Raw genomic sequence first — 15,920 nt, 5'->3', positions numbered from 1 at the left:
CACATTAACAACCAACACAGAAGACAACACAAACACAACAATACACTATTAAAACAATAACAACTCACACAACATACATACACCAACAAAATCAATACAACACAAACCACACAGAAACAATAAAACAATACACTAACAACACACACACAACACAACACAGCGCAGCAACAATACAAAAATAGAGTAACAGCAAAAACAACACAACACCAACAATGCGAACACAACACAACAGCAAAAATAATAAAATATGAATGACACAAATACAGTATCAATACACGAGCAGCAACACTAACACAACAAAAATAATTGTTACAAAAAACACAGCTGCAATACTGCAACAATAACAACACTCGCACAAGCGCAGTCAGCCTCCCACCCACCTCCCTCTACCTGTCATCATGTCCTGGTTCTCCTTCAACTCACTCAAACTCAACAGTGACACAACAGAAGTTCTCCTCGTCGGTTCTAAATCCCCCCTGAAGTCCTGAGTCCGTCGACAGCTGCTCTGCTTGTCCTTCCGCCCAGGTTAAGAGTCCAGGTGTCATGCCGGACGCCACTCCATCATTTCAAACCCACATGATCAACGTCTCTGAAACTCCCTCTGTCCATCACATCACTCCGGTCCTCCGTGCATTAGCGTGTGCCGCGCCGTGCATTCAGACTCTTCCAGTAACTTCCCGAAGCCTGCCTTGAAAGCTCCAGGCAGAGGAGCTGTTATCCTCTCAGACCTGGTGCATCAGTGTCTCTGGGTAAATGATGGCTCATTAGCTTCAGCCTGGCTGCCTGGCAGGGCTAGCAGCAGCAGCAGCAGCAGCGGCTGGAGCAGGTTACTGTGCAGAGTGTTGGGTTGATGTGGTTTGCATTGATCCACTGGAAGCTTATACCAGCAGGAATGACCAGAAAGTAGCAAACACTCCTAGAACCTAGCATGAGCAAGAAGAAAGTCCTGTTGGACATTGTTTGCTGCATTTCAAAATGAAAAGAGCAGGTTTTTTCCCACTCTTCTCTTCTAATACTCTAAGGAGGAGGAGAAGGTGTTTTTATTGACAAACTGAGTGAAACTGTGAGTTAATCATCTTGATTTGATGTCCCTGAGGTCATTGGGGGGTTCAGTGGAGCCGTTCAGGAACACGCAGACCAACGGGACGGAGCGAGCAGGATGAGGTGGAGTTATTGTTTTTATCGGCACACAAACAGAGCCATTTCCTGGAGAGCTGACCGCGCCCGTCCACAGCCAGCAGAAACCCTCTCAGCTCCATCCCTGCATCTCAAACAGCCGACATTCTCCCCCGCTTGAAGAAAAATAACTCCAGTGAGCGCCGGGCAGGATCGAACAATCAGAAACAGAAGCTTCCGTCAGAAAAAGCTGAGCAATGTGGCTACACTTTCAAAAACTGTACCGCCTCCAGTTAGTCTGACAGACCCTGTACCAACCAGAACTACCCAGAACCAAGCAAAACCACCAACCAAACCAACCAACCAACCACAACTACTTAGAACCAAGCAAAACCAACCAGAACCAACCAAAATCGACGAGAACTACCAAGAACCAGCCAGGACTATCAAGGACCAATTAACCAGGACTACCCAGAATGAACCAGGACTATCAAGAACCAACCAAAACCAACCACAATTACCTAGGCTAGAACCAAGCAAAACCAACCAGAACCAACCAAACCAACCAGAACTACCAAAAACCAACCAGGACTATCAAGAACCAATCAACCAGAACTACCCAGAACGAACCAGGACTACCTAGAACCAACCAAAACCAACCAGAACTAATCCTGATCTATCAGAGGGTGGGTACAAACTTTCCCAGCAGATCTAAAACTAGTGTGGGAGTTGAGAGTGTACGCAAGCAGTTCCTTGAGTGTTCATGACGTCCTGGACTTATTTACAGAGACAAGCCGAACCGTCACAAAGGTTCTGGCAGTGACCTTCAGTGCGAGCATCGATGTGAGAAGTCAGAAATCCAAACGTCACCTCCTGGACGGTTCTCCTACAAACGAGGAACACGACCCGGGTTCACACAGGTAGCTTTAATATTATGGTGATGTGCGGTTGAATAATTTTGTCCTTGGAAGAAGTTATTTGATTTGTGAGGCGTCAACGAAAATCAGATTTGGTTCCTCAATCATCTGAAGGTTATAGGGTGGAGGTACAGGCTGCAAGGGGAAGGCTGTAGGTGGATGTTAGACTTCAGGGTGGATGTTAGACTTCAGGGTGGATGTTACACTTCAGGGTGGATGCCCCAGACTGCAGGGTGGAGGCTGCGGGCCTACATCACAACATCCGGATGTAAACAGAGCTCTGTGGAGCTGACATGAACGCATCATGAACGCGGTGTCGTGCGGGACGCTCCCGCAGCGTGTTTTCGGGGCATTGCGGGGTGCGGAGGCCGCGGCCCGGCCACCTCCGTCCCGCTGCGGGTTTCCAGCATTTTCTCCCGCGGTGAGGTGAACTGCGCAGCGGCCCGCGGAGCCGCATTCGGCCGAGGGACTGCAGCTGTGAGGCCGGCTGCCTGGAGCCCGAACCTCCGCTAAAAATACACACGCACGGAGCGGGGAGAACGTGTGTTTATTGTCCCGGACACACACATGAACACACCGCTGCGCCTCCTCCTCCTCCTCCTCCTCCTCCCCCTCCTCCGCGGCCACGCCTGTTTTCGCGTCCTCGCATGGCGCACCGTTATTCTCCTCCATCCTCCGGCCCGCACTGGCGGCCGTCGGCGGGGCTCGAGCAGCGGGCCGGGCCGCGCGCTGGACCCGGGAGAGGATGCTCCGGTCCGGGCCGCAGCCTCCGGCCGGGCGGATCGCGCCGCGGCCGCCCGAAATATGTCGAAGTTAGCCGGGCTGCGAAGCTCCAGCGACCCCCCTCCTCCTCCTCCAAAAAAACCCCCTCCGTCCCTCCAATCACAGCAACAATGGAAATGGGGTAGAAAACCAGGGGTTACCTGCTCCGGGGCTCACACCGAGGCTCCAAACCACTGCAGCCGGCACGAAGGAGTCTGCAGACCGGAGAGACGACGGAGACACGGATCAAGAGAACCGGAGGGAGGGACCGAGAGGACCGGGGGGAGGGAGGGGGCTGTTACCGCTGCTGCTGCAGGGAATGACGGGAAGGAATCCGCACTGCCCTCCTCCTCCCCCTCCTCCTCCTCCTCCACCACTGCTCCTCCTCCTCACCAGCCTTCCTCTCGCTTCTCCTCATTATTCCTCCTCTTCCTCCTCCTTCCTCCTGCAGCCTAAAGTTGAAATGTTCCTTTACTCTCCAACATGTAACGCAAAAACATCGAACAACGCTCACATGGAACTAAAATCATCTGTAAGTCCTATGTAAGTATTATCACATGAGGCTGCAATTAAATTTAGCAAAAACGTGTAATTAAATTTGTAACAATTATTTAATTAATCTGTGAAATATTATCACAACTAAAATTCTACATATAAAATCTTTGAGCATGAAATATCTCCCTTATGTCAGTTATATACCAATCAGGCTTCTGGTATGGAGTTTGCATGTTCTCCACATGTGTCTGGGTTTTCTGGTCTCCTCACTCTCCAGAAGAATTGATCCTGGTGACCCTAACCTGCCCAGTGTGTGGCTGTGTGTCTCTGATGGACTGGTGACCTGTCAGGACTGACCCACCAGGCCCTCGCCCTCATGACGCTGAATGAGAGGTTAACACAACAGAAGAGGGATGGAGGGATGATCTGGGGCTGTGTTCTGATGGCCATTGCAGCTCTGACCTCAGTCATACATTGCTTACACAGTGAGGCTGTGTGTGTGTGTGTGTGGTGTGTGTGTGTGTGTGTGTGGTGTGTGTGTGTGTGTGTGTGTTGTGTGTGGGTGTGTGTGTGTGGGTGTGTGTAAGGTGATGCTGTCAGGTCAGCACTGAGTCCATTACAGCCGGATGGAGCCTCCTAATGAGCTCTGATGGGAAACACTGGATATTCGCATCCGACTGTAAACACATCGATTGAACACTCGCACGGCTCAGATGCACTTCGTCTCAGTCTGAAACTCTCCAGTCTCAAAGCTGTGTATGATCACTGGTTGTTTTCTGTTACTTGTTTATTTTATTCCAAACATGTGAATTACTGAAGATGAATATATATAAATAAATAAAAAAAAAACAGGCAAAAAAGTACAACAGCTTATACATTTTACCAGAAGTATTTTAAACTGTATTATTACATTATTCCTCAGTTTGAACATTACCTGTGCTTTTTCTTTTGTTTTACTCCAGATCCTGGTTTGAGAGTGTTGGACTGCATAAATAAAGAATTAATGCCCTCACTAAAACTGACATTTTTAATGGTTTTTCAAGAATGTACGATTGTAAAGAGCTTTATTGTGTGTCTCCCCTGAGCAGTAATGTAAAATGGTGTTAGTATTATTGAAACTAGTTTAGTTCTAATCCTGATGATCTGTTCCGGTCTTTGTAGTCGGATGTTTGATCAATGCGCAGCATTGAGATATAACAGCACAAGAATGGAGACCAGTTCTTTGTCTGAGGCCATGAGGAGATCATTAACTTTGACCAGAGCTGTCTCTGTGCTCTAAAACCTGACTGAACAGACTTCAGTAGATCATTTGTACAGAAATGCAGCAACTTTTCTAGGACTTTTATGGAGGGAAGCTTGGATATTGGCCAGTAACTTGTCAAAACACCTGACTCAAGAGAGGACTTTTAAAGAGGTTCAATAACAGTAACCGTTACTAAAAATAGGTTGATTTGATCTTGTTCTGAAGAAGAACTGCAGGATCTAACAGACACGGTTCAGATGAAGACACAAATGAGAAGTGAAGGGAGCTCCACAAGATGGAAGCCATTATCTGTAACACAAGTTCTACTGACAAATCTAAGGATGTGGTTGATCGATCTTTAACAGCTTTGGAAAGTCGAAGTCTTCAATTTTATCCCTAAAAGTTCTAATTTTGTAATTGAAGTTTACAAAGTCAAGGCTGCTCAAAGGTTCAACAGAGTGGTGACTTTTTACCAGTCTGGCGTTAGTGCTTGTTCATCCTGTTTACTTTTATTAAGGAATAATAGGTAGTTTTTTTTTTTTTTAGCAGATTAACAAACTCTCTCTCAGACTTCTTAAATGCTGGCAGTTGCTGGTCAAACTATGAAGCTATCCTCCTCTGAGTTGCTACTTTTATCTTCAGAGAATCAATAAGATTGAGCGTAGAGAGAAATGAGGCTGTTTCTCCCTCTACGGCAAAATCCACCTGAGCGTGGATAAGTATGTTCACAGATGGAGTTGAAGTACATATTGATGAGATCATTTCTTTAACTTTAGCCACAGCCTTGTCTGACAGACACCTCCTCCCAGGTGCTGTAGATTCGGGTTTCGGAATAAGCTGTTGATGAGTGCCTTCACCAAAAGTGAGAATGAGATCAAGGTTGTGATTAAAATAATGAGTACATGGTTCAAACAGTAACTCTGTGGCCATAATAAGCGTGACAGCCATATAAACCATCTTTCCACCGCATTGCCACTGAGACAGTTTTGACCTCAGGAACCAGACAAAATCAAAAATTGACACAACAGCGCCCCCTGCTGGCCCACATCCAGAGTGCATGGCATCCATGGCGGGTGGGACGAGACCAGCCACACAGACAGCACTGAAGGCAGACCCAACTTTTATTAAAAAAAATACAACTGAAGCAGCAAACATAATTCTTATCACAAATATTTTTTGACATCCAGGTTTGGATGTCAGAAGTCCAACCACTCGCTCATGTAGATGCAGGTAGACGGAGAAATCTCTCCTCCATCATGACAGTCGTCAAACACCTGAGGAGGGAATACACACATATCAAATAAAATGTAGACAATATAATCTGTGTGTGTGTGTGTGTGTGTGTGTGTGTGTGTGTGTGTGTGTGTTTACCGGACAGAGTCCGCAGGGCGTCTTCACCAGGCCAGTCGGCGGGATGATGGCGTTGACGCCACGGTAAAGTTTCATGTATCCGTCAACGCTGCCCACCGTTCCTTCTTTCGCTGCAATCACAGTCATCTCCACCTTCCCGTCAAAGATCAGCGTGTTGAGGATCGTCTCAATGTCCTCCATGGAAAGCTCCACCTGAGACACACACACACACACTCTCATAGGGTCAGACGGGCCGTGTGGCTGGTGTGTTTGAGCTGTGATGTCAGGGACGTCACCTTGCTGATGCCGAGCTCACAGATGTACTTCCACACTTCATGTGAGGAGGCAAAGGAGCTGTTCCTCTGAACCATGGGGCTCTGTTTACTGTCCCGGGCCGCCTCCGCCTACACATACGTGCAATGCTGAACGTTAACATTTGCATTAAAAAAATAAACGTGTTGAACCTTTTGTGTGTCTGCTGTGCAGCACCTTGCTCTGCAGGAACTTGTAGCACTGTTGGTTGAGAACTTCTACAAACTCGGACTCAAAGTCCTGATCGCTGTACCACGCCCCTCCTGTCACTGAGCGGTCCGGCTGCAGGTTGTACAACATGTATACTTTCTTCTTGGAGGCCTACACACACAGACACACGCACAGCTCTGTATAAGGTGCTTTCATCGGGTGCATCGTTGTATGATGTTGTTGCTATTGCTGTGTTGTTGTATGTCCTCACAGCCACAGATTTCACAGCCTTGATGAGCTTTTTGCTCTCCAGGTTCTTCAGGATCTTGTTGATCTCCGTCAGAGGAAGATTTGATTTGAAGCGAATCTCTCGGCTCCAGATCCCTGAAACACAAAATACAATTTGCATTGTTGTTGCGCACACACACACACACACTCACACTCACACACACACACACACACCTTTGTTCCCGGCGTCCTCGATGATCTGATACACCAACTTCTCCTGATTGTCTGAACCCTTCATCTTACTGTCAAAGACAAGACACAACACTGTGACAGGGACACACGCTGCCAGCCTCTCTGTGGTGCGTCTGCTGTGAGCCCGTTCTGAATCTGCCCCGTTGTCCCGGCTGTGTTGTGTACCTGCCATGTTGTGCGTCCTTCAGCCGGTACAGCAGGCCCGAGCTGTTCCTCATGAGCTCCAACTGACCCTGAAACAACAACAGCTTCACTCAGGAAATCATCTTCAGTGTGAACCAATCAGAAAGGACCGTGGAGTGATGTTGGCAGGGACCAACCAGTGACAGTAGCTTGTTGATGGCCATGGCTCTCTGTTGAGGCTCCAGGTGAGGGAGGTCATTCTGAATGACCTGGTCAGTGATTCCCTGAGGGAACTGCCGACACAACTCTTTGATCCTGGAGAGAGGGAAACAAATGAACAACAACAACAACACATGAAAGAAGGACGTAACAACAACCACAAACAAGCTATCCGTCTTTACATTTACTTGTGTGACAGTGTAGAATAACAAACGTTAAAAAAATGTATTAATATTACTCTACAGAGCACAAATTGCGTGACTTGAATGTCCACAGCTCCTGGTAGATATTTTGAGCCAAACTCCATTCAGATTCGTGCTCAATGCCATCAACTGTGTTTTTGGTAGAATTTTGAGGCTGGAGAAAAAGACTGTATATTTTCTCCACAAGTGTAGGACCCAAACTCAAGTTCGGCTTCTGTTTTCTCTCCATACCCACAGACTTTATCCCAGAAATCTCCGGCCCAGCGTCGGACATCTCTCTGCAACCAAAACTTTTAACCATGACACCTTCAACGTGTCAGCCGTCCTCCTGTGAGGAGGCTCTGACTGGTCCAAGTCCAGCAGCCGAACAGAAGAGACCGCATTAAGAAACGTGTTTTCAGACGCGGACCGAGTCCCGCGTGTGTTTGGTGATAAACTAACGGGAGGACTTTAAAACTGACGCAACCCGGACGGAGTGCTGAGCGCGCGGCGCGTGCCCACTGACCTGTTCTCCACGTCTGTAGCATCAACCTCCTTCTTCACCTTCACCTCCGCCATCGCTCCGCTTCACGTTGCGTGTGAGCCGTGCGGTTTTAACCGCACAGCACCGCACCGTCAGCTGTTAGCTACTAGCTCTTCCAACAGGCAGACGCATAGGGCAGGCGGCTGGAGCGGGTCCTTACACCGGGACCGGTCAGGGTTGCCAGATATCGCTGACAGTTTCCAGCCTAGACACAAAATGAAACCGAGCCTCACACTCTCCACAAACGTAAAACTGTAAACACATTACATAAGACGGAACAATTCACAAGAGTGAAAAACACACACTTTTTTCAAAGAGTGCATGAAACCAGATCGGGCGGAAACTTACCAATCTGGCAACGATTTTGTGAGTGTCCTAAAAACTGCCTGACTAATAATACAACAAAAACAAACAGTTTGTTTCTCCCGATTGGCTCAATGTGCCTTTTGATGAAATCCAGCTGAATTAAACAGAATTTTTTGTTTGTTTCTGGTTCAGTCTGACACCTTAAGCATTTATGTTGATTCGTTTTGTTTTTTTTTTTTTTGTTTGTTGTATTTCATATGCATTACGTGATACAGCTATGTGGCTGATTTTAGCAACTAAAAAGAACTATCAGTATCAATACAAAAATATTAATTTCAGATCTATACATTTTTTTTTTAAATTTTATTTACGTATTTGTGAATTTAAATCACATTAACTAGAAATTACACACCAGCGCAGCCCGGAAGGTAGGCGTGTACATAAGGCAACCTTTGCGGTCCACCCCGCCCACCGCCTGCCTGCTTCACACTGCTGAAAGGAGCGCACCACATGTTCTCCGCAGGTTTCCATGGAGACGCTCTTGTAAACAAGCGCGGACGAGCTTTAGGTGAGAAATTAGCAAGCGCTTTTTCACCCCCAACTTTATTTACAGTCCATTTACCACTTGATTACAGACATCAGAAAATACAGGGTTCATGTCTGAATGGATGGTGACTGAAAAAAGTGCTTTGAATTGGAGTTAGTAGAGCATTCTGATCAGAAATGATCGGAAATCATTTGCAACAAGCTGATTTTAGTGAAAAAGAATTTTAGCAATGACGAAAAAAAGCAACTTTTAAAATCTGGATTATCACAAAATATGAAAAGTAGATAACTGTTTCTAACGCAAAGTGTTTAGTGTGGTCGTGAAACTCACGTGACTGCTCAGCACTGCCCACAGTCACGTGACTTTCACAGTCTCCCTTCCATGGAGATGCTTATGTGCTAATGCTCAAGTGGTGGTTAAGTTGCTCAAGATAAAATTAGGAACTGCAGTGGAAGCTCTCTTGTTGGAGATAACTAAAAATTCTTTGTTCAGGAACAGGAAAACAACTTCCTTTGTGTACAAGTTACTTACCTTTGACTGGTCTCTCACTTCTGATGTTTACAGCAGTGTTGATGTGTGACGACCAGGCTTCCTCTCAGGCTTTCAGCGATATCAACGCCATTCGATCAAGCGATAGATCAGCAGAACGCTGCCGTCATGGCAGCAGGGGCAGTCTCAGCTCCACTCATCATTCCCATCATCCACCCACCAGCTCAGCGGGCTAAGAACCACATCGACACTAACACACCTGTGTCCATCCAATCAGGTAACACCCCACAGCATCTACATTCACTCAGGCTGTCTGATCATCAGGCGCAGATTAACGCATGGCTGTCCTAGACTGCAGCCCGGGGCCCCACGTGTGCAGGGGCCCTCTGATTGGCTGTTGCAGTTTACCTGAGTGACAAGTGGTATCTCTGAAGAGACAGAAGGTGCGGTCATCTTTTTTACTTTGGATGGGTCGAAGCCCGTGATGGTTCGGGGCCAACGAAGAGCAGCAGATACCACCAAGAAATACACCGAGGCCATCATGCTGCCTGCCGGACGGACTGTTAGAGCCGTGGCCATCACCAGGTGAGGACGCAAACAAGGACTCAGCTCTCATCAGGAGATGCTTCCGCTCCTCAGTTAATGTGTGTGTGTGTGTGTGTGTGTGTGTGTGTGTGTGTTTGTGTGTTTTTGTGTGTGTGCGCGTGCATTCACAGCGACGGCCGGCAGAGCTCTGTGGTAACAAAGGTCTTCCTGGTGGACCTTGTGGACAGCGGGCAGAACGTCCAGCAGGTAACCAAACCTGGTTGCTGTCTGACACCTGGGCACCTCCTGCAGTCAGAAGGTCATATGTACAGGATGTCTCCCTCTGGTGTTGGTAGCAGTCATCATGACAGCAATGCAGCAATGAAGGGATGCAGGAGAGGTGGCCAGGATAGGAGCTTTGTGCAGTGTGTGCATCTTGTGATCAGGACCCCAGGTCTGAGCCTGTGGAGATGGAGGTGAGGACGGAGATGCTTCATGAGAAGAAATCCTGCACTGTTGAGGTAGCGTGTGGGAGGAGTCAGAAAAGGATCAGGATACCTCCTGTTGGCTGATATAGGACAGTTTCCTGCTTGAGCAGTCTCAACACACTTTATCCAGTCGGTCACATGGACCCATTCACAAGTAGTGATTGATTCACACAATAATGGGATTGGTTGATTGTTTTAGACATTCATGTTTGAGGTCAATGACACATCCCATAATGCTGTTGCCAATGACGGCTGTCAGTCTGTTGTAAAGTACACTTACATCAGCTGCTCTCACTCATTGTTTACACTGGTCCTCCTCTGCTTTCAGCTCTGCTCTGATGGAACGTCAGACACAGCTGACGGTCTGAAGTCAACAGGTCAGATCTCCTGTTTCTTATGTTCAGAGGAGCTGGAACTCTGAGGATAGGCAGTCAGAGTCATGATTTGATTTTTTTTTTAACTCTGAAGATGTTCAAACTCCTCTCTCCGTGTTCAGAGGTGAGGATTGTGGCAAACGCCAGTCCTCCAGCTGGCCCTCGTTTTCTGAACGCCCGCTTCGGCTCTGAGCCCATGGCTACTGCCACGAGGACAGGCGGCTCCACACACACCCAGCCCAAGGTGGGCCGTCTCATCAGAGTCCAGGTGGTATAAGGTTACACAGTGTTACACTTCTCTCTCCTGTCTGTCAGGCTGATGCCGAGCGCAGCAGCACACCGAAGTCTCGCCTTCATCGACATGCCAGCTTCCCACAGTAAGCTCCACACAAATGAATGAGACAGCTCTTCTGTCAGCACACTGCCAGAGCTCCACACCTCTCTACCACAGCTGGAGTCAAGACAAAACTCACCCAAAGGTCATTTAACCTGTTTTTGCTTTAATCCAGACGCCACATCACCAAGGAGTCCCAAATGCAGTGTCCAAATCCCTCTGTCCCATCAACTCTACTCCCTCAGTGTCCTCAGTGTGACAGCATGCGTCTTTCAGACCCGTGTTCTGGCTTCTGTGCAGACTGTGGCGCCTTCATCCCTCCACGACCGGCACAGAGGCCGCCCCCTGCTGAGGGACGACAGGTATGGCGATCACTCCTGAGCTCACCTGTGTGGAGCTGTGCACGAGGAGGAAGGGTTACTCATACTGGACATACACAACATGAGGTTTACAGGATCGCATTGTGTGTTTGTTGTTTGCAGGATCATGTGGTGTGTGTTTGTTGTGGAACTGGGAATCCGGTCCACATCTCCACGTGTGTGACCTGTGAGAGTGATCTTCACCAGGTAACCACGACGACCCGTCCCCACAGTGAGATCGCCTGCAGAGGTGAGACTGACTGTAGTCCGTGCTGCAGGAGCAGTGTGGGGGGAGCTGCAGCGCCCCCTGTGGCCATGCAGCAGAAGACAGAAAGTGCTTCAGTTCCATTTGCAGACAAATGAAGGAGAGTGAGGCCAGAGACGGTACCTGCAAGGTTAAACACACACACACGCACACACACACACTACATGGAGGAGTGTGTGGGTGGGCTAAGCTGGCGTGTGTTTTCAGTGTGGTCCCGCACTCCGCTGTGTGATGTGTTGGCGCTGTGGTGCCAGTGGATCCCTGAACGCTCACTTCTGTGCGTACTGCGGCGTCCTTCTTCAGTCCGTCATCGCCAGTGACCAGGTGCGTCTCACCCTCGATGTCACTCCGTCCACTCAGCACGTCACTGTTAGCTGAGGTGTGTGTTTGCTGCAGCCTGATGCCACGTGGAGGGAGGTGCCCTCAACTGGCACCGCCTCAAATGAGAAGGAAGCCCCGCCCACCGTGGATCAGCACACCCAGACCGTGGGACTTTATTACCCATCAGCCACCAAGCTGCAGAGGAAGGAGCAGCAGGAGGTGCTGCGGCTTAACAGGGAGCTGACGGGCAGAGACCAGCGGCCACCGCAGAGCGCCATCAGCCCTGGCAGAGGTGACCCCCCCTTCCCCTGGCTGTGTGTGTGTGTGGTGGTCACGCCGTTGCCATGCAGCTCCTCTGACTTTCTAATCTTCAGGTTTTTGGAGGAAGCAGCTGGATCACGTGTGCGCCCACCTGAGGAGCTACGCCCAGAACCACGCCTCCTTCAGAGCCGTGCTGGGAGAGCCCCGCCTGGGCCGGGTATGTCTCGCCCAGCCCCTCCTCACCCTGCGGAGGGCACTGTGGCTGACCGTGAGTGCGGTGTCTCTCAGGTGGTCTCTGCGGTGGTCCGGGAGGACGGTTCGGAGGTCAGTGTGACAGTGAGCTTTGAGTCGGTGAAGCACGAGCAGATGAAGGTATGTTGGACTCCTCCTTCACTTTGGTCGATGAGTTCCGAGAAGCTGACATGGCATCCGTTTGTCCTCAGATGCCTCCCGACGGTGGCACCGTCAGAACAGCGTTTGCCAATACTCTGAGCAACGCCATGGAGCGCGGCATCCACAGTAAGAACCGGAATAAAACCGAAAGTGAATAATCAGAAAACAGTCAGAGGACACACCAGTCTGCTGAGAAACAGCCGTCCAGTCAGAGCTGTAACAAGTTTTTGTGTTTCTGGCAGGAGGAGATGGACTGACACTCAAACACACTCCTCAGGTAAGAAAGCTGTGGCGAATGGAAGCTTTGCTCTGATTGGCTGCAGTAAACTGAAGCTGTGCTGTGATTGGCTGTGGGGTTCCCGGTGAAGGACTGGCAGCTGCTGGAGGAACTCGGTCCAAGTCGTGGTCGTGTCCAGGAGCTCCTGGATCACGAGTGAAGCTCAGCCTGGGAGTATCATCTGATCATAAAGCAGAAGACCAGAAGTCTTCTTTGTCCATTTTCGTGTGCCTTATCTGGAGAGGGTCTGTCCTCCTGATCTGCAGTGTCCACTGGACTCGAGATGTTTCTACCGGAAGTTATAGGTAATTGGGATGCTTTAGAACAGCTTGGACCTGGAGTGTTTCAGAACTTCCCATAGACTGCAACAGTTTTTAGAAGCTATGTATCATTTTAGACATCCTACTTTTGTTCCAGTGTAAATAAAAGCTGAGAATTTTCCCCCCGCAATGATGCTTCTTGTACATCGTCTTATTGTCTTTTGGGATACATCTGTGTTGTTTCTGGTCAAAGGAAACCTTTCTTGCTGAATAAACTAACTTAAGCAGTAAAAATGGGGGCTCAAACAGTGATTATCTTTCCATTTCTCTTTCTGATAGCTACATAAATAAACATAAATACTAAACAACCAGCCAAAGCAACACCTGCCAACACCGGTTGGCTTAATTATCAGATGAGGTGGATGACTCCCATCTACAACAGAACAAGACAGTGAATGGTAAATGGACTACACTTAAATAGCGTTTTTCCTCTACATGAACAGAACCCAAAGCGCTTTACACTGCATTATCACATCTACCCATTCACACTCACATTCACACACCAGTGGGCGGCAGCCGTGCAAGGCGCGCAGTCCATCCACTGGGGCAATTCAGGGTTCAGTGTCTTGCCCAAGGACACTTCGACATGCAGACAGGGGGAGACAGGAATCAAACTAACAACCTCCCGATTGCAAGATGCCTGCTCTCCCCACTGAACCACAGCCCCCACCCCCATTTCCAGTAATAGAAAAACACCCTGATTTTTCTCTTTAAATACTTTTTTAACCAGAATATTTTTTCACTACTGAAGTAAACATTTGTTTTATGCTATCCTTGCAATTTGACACCTAAAGTGCCCTTTCCTTCTTCCTTCTTTCTCTATAAGGGAAAATGTCTTTTGTAGATCTGTTGGTAGTACTTTTTTTTTTGCCTTGAACATAACCATCATCTGTAATTCATCAAACAGAAAGTTCAGTGTGCACATGGAACAGAACTGAAGTGGAAGTGGTCCCTGTTGTCATGATGACAGGTTGACAGGTATGTCCATGCTCCAGATATTGGGAGGGCGGGGTGCAGCATGGTGGCGCGCTCACACGGAACACGGATGCCGAGAGCTGGCCCTGGGATGTCCCATATGACCACCTGCAGCTCCTTTCCACACTTCTTGATCAGCCTGGTGATGGCGAGGACGATCTCATAGGACACCACTTTGTTGGCACAAGACATGGCCTGAGGGAATAGTCAAACAGATTTAGTATATTAAAGGAGAAAACACATCATTTCTTCATGTCTAAAATTTAGATCTGTGAAGGTGAGCGTGTGAATCTGATAATTAACATGATTTTTACATGCCTGCGCGTTTGGGAATCAACATGTGATTTTAAAATGTAATTCTGGAAGGAGATTTCCAAACTGATGCTAGATAATGTGAGATGGCATCTAAAAAGAATAATACCTTGTAGAAAGACGGCAAGATGAGGGTGGGTGTGTTTTAGGGAATAATATTTGAGCAGATTAACGACAAATGATTTACCTTTCCTGATGGCTGCATCGATTCAAAGTCAAACTGAAAGAGGAAGCTTTATAAACTGTAACCCTTCTTTTCATCCCAGTGGTCACTAAACGTGAATGCTCTCAAACTTTGAGGGCATGGTGAAACAATCTGCTACAACCTTTGAGACTCAAAGGTTGTAGCAGATTGTTTCACCATTTTGATTTCTTTGTTTTTATTGGGGGAAAGGTGGCCTGACTCTCCAGAATGGATATAAAGATAAAAACCTGAGAAGGAACAAACCAGCATTTATTTACAGCAGCAGGTTTGACTCCATGATGAGCATGAGAATCCTGCTCTGCGGTGGGCTCTGGTAGAAACTGCTGCTGGTTTGGGGAGAAGCTGTGGGTTGAAGGTTCTGACGACTCGTCTCTGTTGCCTTGTGGTGAAGTTCGAGACCAAGACGTGCAGGTCTGCTTCTCCGTAATGGAACACCAAGAGCAGTTTTCGACCCACGGTGGTATAAAGTATGTTGTGGTTCCACAGAGAGCAGTGCATCTGTCACCAGCAAGAAACAAGAAACTACGTGCAGTTTGTTCTGAGAGCTTTCAGTGTTCAGTTTACTCTTCTGTGTCTCATGACTGCAGCTGAAATGAAAGATTGGTAATTCTAAATAAAAGACTTCCTCAGCTGAAGAGACAAGGCATCTGCCTCTACACTTCCCTGTCGTTTAATATGCTGTTTATCTAAATAAGGATGCAGATATAAGGTTGTTGAATGCATCAGTCACTGATTAGGATTTTGGAGTGAATGCATAAAAGTTAACAGGTTATGATCAGTGTGGTCAACCCAGAACCTGAGGCAACAGAAACATCAAGGTTTTGAACGGCTAAAATAAGCACAAGTGCTTCTGTCCCAATGATAGAAATCAAGAGAACAGGAAGAAACAAATCGCTGGTGGCAGAAAATGCAGTGGACAGCATGAAGCCACAGGTGCTGCAGCTTTGTTGCTCTGAAATTCTGTCCTGAGTGACAAAGGTCCTGTTTTACAGTTTTTCACAATTGCTAAAACACTAAACCCCATTGCCTGAACCAAACTCTCAGTGGCCTAAACTCATTTTTCGAATCAAACACTCTTTTGGCAAAAACTTAAACACTGTTCAGGTCCTATGCTCAATTTTCAAAACCGATCTGCTCTTTTTTGCAAAACCTTAGACACATTCTCAGTCACTAAACACATTTCACAACATTTTTGCTAAATTGTACTCACTGGCAGCAAAATGTGAACACAACTCCAACACAGCTGTCATCTTTTACACACAACAACTCAAAACTG

The 15,920-nt window shown here is 47.8% G+C and overlaps 2 protein-coding genes across 2 annotated transcripts; one reads left to right on the top strand and one right to left on the bottom strand.

Moving 5' to 3' along the window:
* Positions 1-5,634: 5,634 nt before the first annotated feature.
* On the bottom strand, positions 5,635-8,038 carry polr3f (polymerase (RNA) III (DNA directed) polypeptide F). The gene is made up of 9 exons (XM_030094030.1): positions 7,876-8,038; positions 7,146-7,263; positions 6,991-7,058; positions 6,808-6,875; positions 6,617-6,729; positions 6,373-6,516; positions 6,180-6,287; positions 5,905-6,096; positions 5,635-5,807 (listed from the first exon to the last, which is right to left on the bottom strand). The coding sequence occupies exons 1-9, from the start codon at positions 7,926-7,928 to the stop codon at positions 5,730-5,732; spliced, it is 942 nt and encodes a 313-aa protein (XP_029949890.1). The 5' UTR covers positions 7,929-8,038; the 3' UTR covers positions 5,635-5,729.
* Positions 8,039-9,719: 1,681 nt separating this feature from the next.
* On the top strand, positions 9,720-12,713 carry dzank1 (double zinc ribbon and ankyrin repeat domains 1). The gene is made up of 7 exons (XM_030093393.1): positions 9,720-9,820; positions 9,952-10,027; positions 11,788-11,904; positions 11,977-12,193; positions 12,276-12,379; positions 12,451-12,534; positions 12,606-12,713. Exons 1-7 carry the CDS (start codon positions 9,720-9,722, stop codon positions 12,711-12,713), a joined length of 807 nt encoding a protein of 268 aa, XP_029949253.1.
* Positions 12,714-15,920: the final 3,207 nt, after the last annotated feature.

This window comes from Salarias fasciatus, chromosome 6 (genome assembly GCF_902148845.1).
Source record: "Salarias fasciatus chromosome 6, fSalaFa1.1, whole genome shotgun sequence".
NCBI classification, from domain to species: domain Eukaryota; kingdom Metazoa; phylum Chordata; class Actinopteri; order Blenniiformes; family Blenniidae; genus Salarias; species Salarias fasciatus.
This window is presented reverse-complemented; position numbering and strand designations above follow the sequence as displayed.

Excerpts from the sequence above, each read along its gene's own strand:
- dzank1 (XM_030093393.1), top strand. The coding sequence starts at position 9,720 with ATGGTTCGGGGCCAACGAAGAGCAGCAGATACCACCAAGAAATACACC. Across the intron at positions 12,194-12,275 it reads CGCCATCAGCCCTGGCAGAG|GTTTTTGGAGGAAGCAGCTG; the intron begins GTGACCCCCCCT and ends TCTAATCTTCAG. Across the intron at positions 12,380-12,450 it reads GAGAGCCCCGCCTGGGCCGG|GTGGTCTCTGCGGTGGTCCG; the intron begins GTATGTCTCGCC and ends GGTGTCTCTCAG.
- polr3f (XM_030094030.1), bottom strand. The coding sequence starts at position 7,928 with ATGGCGGAGGTGAAGGTGAAGAAGGAGGTTGATGCTACAGACGTGGAG. Across the intron at positions 7,264-7,875 it reads GCTACAGACGTGGAGAACAG|GATCAAAGAGTTGTGTCGGC; the intron begins GTCAGTGGGCAC and ends CCCTCTCTCCAG. Across the intron at positions 6,517-6,616 it reads AGGCTGTGAAATCTGTGGCT|GCCTCCAAGAAGAAAGTATA; the intron begins GTGAGGACATAC and ends CTGTGTGTGTAG.